A 10,000-nucleotide genomic window follows, 5' to 3' on the forward strand; every position below is an offset into this window, starting at 1 on the left:
TTGTTTTCAGTCTAAGACATAAATGATTAGATACTATGAAATACAGACAATCATATTTGACAAGTCTGTTTGACAAGTCTGTGTAACTACTCCCCTGAGAACCATAAGTCTAAGTAGCCATAAATACAGAACCGTGAATACAAATTGATACAGTCAAGAGAAATTTGTATACGCGAGTAGATTCCGTTTTAATTGGTATCGTAGATCAAAGAAAAAAAAAAGAAAAACTTATGAAGAGTCTTGTAAACACTCTTTTGAACTAATCGAGTCAAATGAGGTTGAATATGCTGACTGTAAGGTGAAATTTTAGACGCTATACTAGTTTCATTAGGTAATAACTAATCCGTATGTAGTAATGGTCCAGAGGCCATTCTGAGATCATCGAGTTGACTGACTTGCAAAGTCTCCCGACTATAGCCTATCCCAATAGCATATCTGTGAATTTTATTCATATTGTCTAAAATGACATAGCAGGCAAATGAAAACTAAAAAGTACTAATCAGACTTAATCAGTATGGGAGCTTCTACGGCCTAGCCGTCAAGAAATCAATATTTTTCAAAAACTCGTAGTACAGGAGATAAGGTGATGTAATTAATAAGAGGGGTTCCCACAAAAAATGCAGGAAACAAATTTAAACCGTTTAGTATTGTTTACTTTTAATCAGATATATATTAATTCATTTATTTTACACCACTGAATATAAAATATAAACACATCTCCCCTATATAATAAAGAACAAGTGTCCTACTACATATATATATATATATATATATATATATATATATATATTTATATATATATATATATATATATACACACATACATACATACATACATACATATATATATATATATATATATATATATATATATATGTGTGTGTGTGTGTATATATATGTGTATATATATGTGTGTGTATATATATATATATATATATATATATATATATATATATCCTATCACACATAAGGGGGGGAGGGGGAGTAGTCATACCCTGGTGTTAGACTTTGGTGAAAGGGGGTAACCCCGGGAGGTATAATCAGAAACAATCTCTCCCACAATTTGCTACACCAATGGGTTGTAGTTGAAGGGGAGGGTGGGAAAGGTTGAAATTATGTGTTTGCATACCTATCAAAATATTTAGCAGTCCTTTATTAAAGGTGACGCACTAGTAAAAATATGCATAAAATGAGAGAGAGAGAGAGAGAGAGAGAGAGAGAGAGAGAGAGAGAGAGAGAGAGAGAGAGAGAGAGAGAGATGCTGAAAAAAATTCCATCTTAAAGATGAGAAGGAAATCTTTCCTACAATAATAAAAAAGAAACATCTGACATGCAACTGGATAAATTGAAGAATTCTTCCCATCTACCTGCATCACATCAGACAACCCTTGTTCAATCCCCCGGCTACACGATAATGATGCAGTAGGCAACTAACTCATCACATTGGAACAGAACTGCAGAACTGAAGAGAGAAAGAAAGATCTTGCACCGGAACACTGGCAGCAATCATTGAGAATAGCGTAATATTTGTGTTTTTGTTACTTTCACTTGGCCTATCAGAGAAGAAATTTCCTTCGTTCTCTACCACATCTAATATATCTTCATCGTTTCTCGTCTAAGTAATTTTAATACTACAGCAACGTTTTATCATCTTCGCCTATAAATTATCATTAATGACCCCAGAAAAAAATCTCTTACCCTAAAATCATCTTAAACAAATTATCGCATTACCTTTAAAGGAAACAACGATCTCTCTCTCTCTCTCTCTCTCTCTCTCTCTCTCTGTATATATATATATATATATATATATATATATATATATATATTATATATATATATATATATATATATATTTCCTTCCTGTCACGCTGTGCGGCAACCACCCGGAAACGACAGCACGACAGCCTCCCACAAACTGCCTAAAATTACGTGTGGTAATTTTTGAAGTGTCGGGTCCATTAGTGTGCATGCGGTTGTATATATATATATATATATATATATATATATATATATATATATATATATATATATATATATATATATATATATATATATATATATACACGTGTGTTTATCTAAAAAAATCAATTATATAATGAATGAATGATTGCCTAATTATATGGAACTGTCAATTTAATCCATAATTATTTTCAGATTAATTGTTAACCTAATAGCTGAGTTTAGTTAACCTGCGATAATCTTTAGTTTGCCAGCCATACACGATGCACAGATGCACGAAAGAACCCTCACGTGCGGCCTTCGTTCTTCCTAATGCCACATCCGTTACTTCCAAAAGAGAAGACTATCATTATATCGTGGTTTTCAACCTGTTACCAACTCTGGGGGACGAGAGGGGAGTAACATCAACACGGCATGATTCTATATTGATAAATATACAACACATTTCTTTTGTTAAGAAATCCTAAAGGTTTCGAAAAAAGAATCTGTACAAGAACAATGCTAATACATTTGCATTGTAAAAGTAATTTTTGGCAACTATAAAATATTCTAAATAAAATTCCGAATAAAAAACGCCTGTATTCTTGTCAATCAGATACTCTATCCGCACACAAATAAAACGCGTCTAATCAAAAGAAAACAACACATTTCAAGGACCCTAGATGATCAACCTTTCAACCAACCTTGTGTCATCCTCAATCTTCTTCCTTGCACACGATTTGTTAAGACCGAAATTCCCAGCAGTTACGCCTTTAAGAACATCTTACGCAATTAATATAAACTGTAGAACAGAATGTACGAAACCTTTTGCAAATTTTCGGGGGTTGTTGAAAGTGAATTGACTTCTCCAGGGAAGAGCCAGCCATAACCCCTTTCTAACAAGCCCCCCCCCCCCTCCCTCCCTCCCCTTCCGCACCCAGAGACGTTTCGTGCCTTGGTTCAGTGATAGTGACTGGCTTTCGTTAGAACCAGTCCCTTTCTGAGAGTGGTGGCATGCCTGCCTCCTGCCATGATCAGTGTCTATCTTGTTGCTGTACCTATCGGACGGCGAGAGCTCGCCCCTCCACGAATCCTTTCACTTGCGTTGGATATAATCGTTACTTTCCACTGTGCTCTGAGACACAAAGGACAACAGTTATGGAAATTATGTCACTTTGAAATATAGAATAAGTTTGTTTCAAAACTGAGTTGCATTGCAGACTCATATTCAACGCAGATATTAATCTAATTAAACAAAAAGATAATTATACGAAAAGACATGGGTTAGTGTGGAGACGTGCGCGCTTTTGAAAAACGATAGAAATTTGCGTCACTTCTTTTAATTAATTAAACTAAAAAATATATAAATAAAATGTCATCAAACTTGGATACGCCTTCTGACTCCGACATGACGCCCAATAACGTGCATCAACAAATCTCCAAAATGGAAAGGTCCCATTCAAAAAAGTTGTCGGAGAGATTTCTCGACTTGGTGCCAAAAACAATGGTTAATTTTGGAAGCAAGGCAACCAATGATCCTCAGGACCCCGAACACGACGAGGAAGACATGGAAAGCCGTAGACAACGAGAGACCCGTGCCATGAAAAGATGGATTATCTGTGTGACTGCTGCAGGACTTGTGGTCTCGGTCCTAGTTTTAACCGTAGTATTAATTTCCCTTCTGTCAACGTCCTCAAATTCCACATTGACTTCGGAACAGGCGGCTGTACCCAACGATGACGATGACATTTGGATTTTACAAGAAGCAGAAGGATTTCATAATTTCGTGGTTGAAAATCTTGAAGGGGCCATGAATGAGACAGTCGAACCTTGTAACGATTTTTACGAGTATGCTTGTGGGAGGTGGCACATTCACAATCCCCCTCCGACAGGAGTTTCCCGCTGGAGTAATTTTGAAGAGTTGACTGTCACCATTTGGGATATGATGCAAGAACAACTCGATAACGTGGCTCGTCAGGCCAAAGGATTGCCACCCAAGGAAGGTAGCAAGAGTCGTCCTTTACTAGAAGATGCAAATCCGTTCATACTCAATTTAGTCGGTGTTTATTACAACACTTGTGAGAATGAAACTAATCTTACTGACCTGGGGGCATCACCCCTAAAGGAAATCCTCGCCAAGATGGACGACATGTACGACTCAAAACTCCGTGATCTTCAACCGATGACAGTCTTCCAGGACATACTTGAGTATGTGCATCATGATCTGACGGTGCATGCTTTCTTCGGATGGAAGGTTGAAATGGATAACAGCATAAAAAATCAAATGGTCATCGAACTGACGGCTCCTAACCTAGATCTCCTACCACAAGGGACGATTGTGGAGGGGAACAATGAACTGATTCAAATATACAAGAAATATGCACAAAACCTACTGGAAATCGTCGGCACGTACAGAAATGGCAACCCGGAAAATGAAGCCCAAATCATAGTCGATCAACTGAAACTTTATCAGCCACTGAATGGTTCTCCTCTGGTAAATACCACCAACGTGTCACAACTGAATGATCTGGCTCCATTCTTAGACTGGCATAAATACTTCAATGCTGGCTTCAATAAAGTAGGGGCGTTCATCTCCACTACCGAGAGAATTCTATCCATGATTCAAGAATACCTCGTCCAACTGTCAGACAAAATAAAGGCTGAAATTTCACGTAATGGATCACAGAGAATTTACAAGTACCTCCGCTGGCAGGTCATTCAATATTACAGCCAGTTTCTTCACAAAGAAGCAAGGAATGCTATACTGCCTCTGTTTGACGGTATTAGCGGAGAAAAAACGCTGGAACTGCCAAACTTTCGCTATCGGCCTTGCATTAAGGAACTGGAAGACAGACTTGCTATCCCGATGGGGTACTTACTCCTTACAACAGTGAAAAAACAACTACCAAAGAGGACCAAGGTGAAGGATATTGTTGCCTCGGTAAAAGACATGGCGCTCAAGATCCGTGACACATACAAGGACTATATAAACTCTTTTCAGTGGTTGACCGAAGAAGCCAAGAAAGTACTAATGAATAAACTGAATCACATTAATATCATGGTTGGGTACCCACCTATACTAGACGACGTGTCTCTACTCCAATCCACATACGAGTCTTTGGAATTCAAGGAAGGTCATTTAATTCAAAACCAAATTAATTTACTAAGATTCAACCAAGAAAGAAAAATGCGCTTCTTACGCCAACCGGGTATCTACACTGAATGGGAAATTCTGTCACCCATGTCCATCATTAGCTTCTACGTCTATCGCCGGAACACACTCCTCGTCCCATTGGGAGGCTTTATTTATCCCCTGTACACCCAAGACCTACCAGAGGTCCTTTCCTATGCCACAATGGGCTTGTTCATCAGTCACGAGATCGGACACGCCATCGACTTCGTCGGTCGCACCCGTGACCATTACGGTCGCACGAACGCGACGCTGTGGGATGAATCGACAGTTACGAATTTCGTGCAAAGGGTCTTGTGTCGTGTGAACGAATACTCAGAAAGGTACTACCCCGTTGAAGGGCTTCTTACTATCGCTGAGGTTATGGCCGACGATGGAAGCATAGGCACGGCTTACAAGACTGTTCAGCATCGACTGCGAACGGAAAAATTTCCAGAGTCCCTGAAGGAGTTTATGACGGACAGAGGGCTTTCTCCAGATCAGCTGTTCTTTCTCCACTACGCCCAGCTTTTTTGTGCAGCTTCCCCTCCAGGGGAACCTCTCAAGGGAATCGACCATTACCCACCGCATCCAGTCAGGGTTCGAGCGACGCTAGCCAATACTCCCGAGTTCCAGCGAGTTTTCAACTGCCCAAAAGGTTCGTTTATGAACCCCATCCGAAACAAGACGTGTAATATATGGTGAGATAGACGTGTGTGTTTTAAGGGTGTGCATATTAGAAACAAATGGTGTATCGGATTGAAAATATTATTCGACAATAATCGTTGACTAAAATAAGAGAGTGGTTATTAGTTTGTAAGAGTTAGCGCGTGATACAACTTAGTCGATTTATCCTGTGTACATCAAGATGTTAGACGTGTGATAACAATCATATATCGGCTGATATCAAAAGAGAAAAGCGCAATCTTACTTGGGAGACGAGACACGTATAAAAAAGTGATACCCACGAATGTTGGTCCCATTAAAATGATTTATCTTGAATGTGTTAGGGAATCTGACTGTGATTATATGTGTGTGTATATATATATATATATATATATATATATATATATATATATATATATATATATATATATATATATATATATATATATATATATATATATATATATATATATATATATATATATATATATATAAACTACAAATTAATGTAAGCTGATTTTCAAAATATAAGAAGTGTGGCTTTCACATTAAAACGGTTATAATGTGGAGGAGTTGTAAGTGAATATATTAGCAAGATTTTCAACAGGGTATTTATGGGAGACGTCCCAGTGCTATGAAAAAAAACATTTTGTAATATTTGACAATTAAAAAAATGTGAATTACGCGTAACAGAACAAAAGTAAAAATATACTTAATATCTTTAAAAATCATATCACTATAGTACTGCAAACGTTCTCTTAGATGAGAACAATAACTTTATTCAACTATGCACTCAAACTGAGGCCCACCCTTTTGTAAAATGTACGCATTTATATAAGAAACATTTGCATTTCCAAGCATTCATGGCAAAATAAATATATATTTGTTTAGAAACTAGTATTTTTATTTTCCCAAAGCACCAAAAATCAACCACTAGATTAAATTACTATTTATAAATGCAAGATATTGAGAAGCCAATTAACTACAGTCAATTACGTCTTTACTGCTTTTTCAACTGGTGTCGCTATTTGCTTTGCTAGAAAGGCTGCTGCAGGACCAAGGTCAGCCCCCATCTATCTTACTTCCAAAACATAGTTGCAAACGACATTCATTTACTGCAGTGAGGATACCTAACCAATTAAGATTGTTGAAAATTAACGATAAAAATGCTATTTCTGATTAACTATTAGTAATCTCAAACAATGGAATTAGTCGGTATTTTAATTTATGTTATTAAAACCACGTTGTACAATATTATAAAGTTCCAAAACCATGTTAACTTGCTATAATTGAACCCAATTTTCCTCTTCTCGCGTCAATCGGCACACATTGTAAACTTGAAATACAGTTATCGGTCTAGCGTTAAAACTACTTGATGATCATCTTAAACCATTTTCTTTTCATATAAATCGACTGCAATACTTTGTTCTTAAAATAACAATGACAACTATTACTTTAATAAAGAACTGGTGCAACTATTTCAAACAAATAAAACTTTAACAGCAAAGACGCACCAACACCGGTTTCACATTCCCACCAATATACAGCTAGTTTTAACCAACCTAGAAAACAATTATTACTCTACTCGGCCAAGGAAAAGATCTCCTAACAAAAATATTTACCATGAACCAAAGATACTCTATGTGATCAATTTCAACAGAAATATAAAATTTGACGGGCTATAAGAAGATCAGACACCGAAAAGTAAAGATATTTTACAAGAGGTTTTGATTTAAGTTTCTAGTTAATTCCACCAAATTACCGAATTACAGCAAAGACAAAATGCAAATGAAAGAAATAAGCACGGGAGTCACCAAAAATGAGAAAAATAAGGCGAAGGTCACTCGTTCCACTCCCCTCCTCCCTCATTAAAAGCAAGAACCGTTTCTAAGCCCCTCATTCTTCCCATGATTCATTCTTTTAACCCTGCTCAGGATTAATCCTGACTCTTCCCAGGAGCTGCATGTTTCTGGATGTCGTATAAAGCCGCACCTCCCTCATCGCTAAGCCACCCACTAAGTAATTGTCAGTTTTTAGTCGTGATAACCAATGAACAAACAAATCTAAATGTGAATAATGAATACTACTAATCTGATCTAATACCAATAACCATTTATAATTGCAAAAACGAAACGTAAAATACAAATAAGGATCTATATAAAAATTGCATAGCACTTAAAACACATTTGAAGGAATAACAGTCCGAATTACAGTGTGAAAGAATGTGAAACTAACAAATCCTCGGACGAATGTGATTCGGAATAAGAAAAAAAACATATGAAAGTGTAATTAAAAATGATGATCGAGCAACTAAATTATAACCAAAAAACTTCTGAATAAGCTTTCGAAATAAATGGGAGAAATATCTATTAGAAAACAACAAATCACAAATTAAGTATAAAAGTAAACAACAGCAACATGCAATATATAGAAAACTTTATAAAAAAAAAAAAAAATACATTTCATACAAAATTCAGGAAGCGAGACAAATATATCAACAAAAAGAGAAAAGCCAAGAGGTCAGAACAAAGCAATTGGGATATACACGAATCGAAAACTAATAAAAGGTTTAACACAATCTGGAGCAAGTGGCTAAATAACCAACAATACAATGTAAAGGGGTAGAATCCTAGATAAATGAAATAGAATTAGCAGAACTATACAAAACAATAAAATGAAAATCCCAAGACATTCCTAAACACAATAAGACCAAAATTGAGGAAACACTAAAGAAAGAAAGAAGCATCAAAATGATGAAAAGGAAACTTTCAACAGGGTGCCAACAGATGTTTGCTTTAAAGGATGAAAATGGAAATATTATCAACAAAAGGGAAGGATTGATAAAAATTACAGAGCATTTCTATACAATAGTTATATAAGAAATGCTTTACCAATAGAAGTAATGAAACACCCAAACCAGTAATAAAAGTTACAATAGGGGAAGAAGTCATTATACGGCATGAAGAGGCCAAGCAGCAGGAGAAGATAGCCTAACATTTCATTTAATAACATATGGGCATTTTATCGTAATAAAACTCATTGAACTTGACACAAAATGTCTCTAAGAATGCTCTATAACTAAAGCTTGGAAAAATGTCATCAATATACTAATTTACAAAACTGGCTATCCTTTGATGAATTTAGCCAATGAATCCTCTATGAACTTAGTCAGTCTATGGAAAGCGAAAAGACAGAGTGGGCCCCCGTACGGGGCATAGCGGGGCGCAAAAAATCTCCCAGTTTACAACTACTAAAGCATAATTGAAAATGGTAATTGGAATGTTAGAGCCATCAATCAGATTGGGAAGTTACAGCAATTGGAGAATGAATTTATGAAATATAGTTTGGATATCTTTGCCCTAACTGAAACACGGTGTAAAATGATGACACCAAGAGCAGAAAAGGCATTAACGGAATGGAGAGCTGTCAATAGTAGATTATTACTTATAAAGTTTAAATCGAAGCAATGCAATATGAGTATGAGTTTCCTATGCACCAAAAAATTATTCCCCTGAAGAGAGGAAAGCTGAATACTATGAAGAACTGCAGAGTGTAGTAGATGAAATCCCAGAGAGAGATATGAAAATTGTGATTGGTGACTTTAATACTCAAGTTGGAAAGAATAATCGAGATATAAATAATGTGATGGGTGTTGAGGGTCTTGGCGAAGTTGCAAATGAAAATGGGGCAAAATTTATAAGTTTTGTTCAACACAATCTTGTTATCGGAGGTACTCTTTTCCAACACAAGGGCATTCACATATATACATGGACTTCACCAAGTGGCAATTACAAAAATCAGATAGATCACAGAGCCATTAATAAAGAGGAGGACGGAGAAATGTAAGAAACTATAGAGGTGCAGATATTGGTAGTGGTCACCAGCTCCTTATTGCCACACTGAAATTAAAACTGAAAGCACCCAACAGAAATGTAGAAAGAATACCTAGGTGTGATACAACCAAGCTTCTAGAAGATGTGCACAGAGAAAACTTTGCAATTTAATGTAGGAATCAATTTCCAGTCTAAGAGACTTTAAAAACCAAAAAGTAGACAATTAATGAAGAATGGAGTGATATTAAGAACATATATCAGTCAGTTGGTAGTGAAGTTTTGGGACATGCAGTTAAAAGGAGAAAACCATGGATATCAAATGATACTTGGGATAAGATAAAAAGGAGACACATTGGGCGGTATTCATAAAGAAAGGGATATGGTTATACTTGCA

At 36.3% G+C, this 10,000-nt stretch overlaps 2 protein-coding genes across 5 annotated transcripts in view; one reads left to right on the forward strand and one right to left on the reverse strand.

Annotated features, from left to right (window-relative positions):
• Ubr1 (Ubr1 ubiquitin ligase) overlaps nt 1–10,000 on the reverse strand; it is a 138,655-nt gene that overhangs the window by 51,089 nt on the left and 77,566 nt on the right. The gene's annotated exons all lie outside the window — the stretch shown is intronic.
• Nucleotides 2,945–6,132, forward strand: LOC137653786 (endothelin-converting enzyme 1-like). The gene has a single exon (XM_068387434.1). The coding sequence runs from the start codon at nt 3,311–3,313 to the stop codon at nt 5,810–5,812; it is 2,502 nt and encodes an 833-aa protein (XP_068243535.1). The 5' UTR covers nt 2,945–3,310; the 3' UTR covers nt 5,813–6,132.

The sequence above is a fragment of the Palaemon carinicauda genome, chromosome 1, assembly GCF_036898095.1.
Source record: "Palaemon carinicauda isolate YSFRI2023 chromosome 1, ASM3689809v2, whole genome shotgun sequence".
Classification (NCBI taxonomy): Eukaryota; Metazoa; Arthropoda; class Malacostraca; order Decapoda; family Palaemonidae; genus Palaemon; species Palaemon carinicauda.

Bases quoted from the DNA above. Each gene is read 5' to 3' on its own strand.
- LOC137653786 (XM_068387434.1), top strand. From the start codon at position 3,311: ATGTCATCAAACTTGGATACGCCTTCTGACTCCGACATGACGCCCAAT.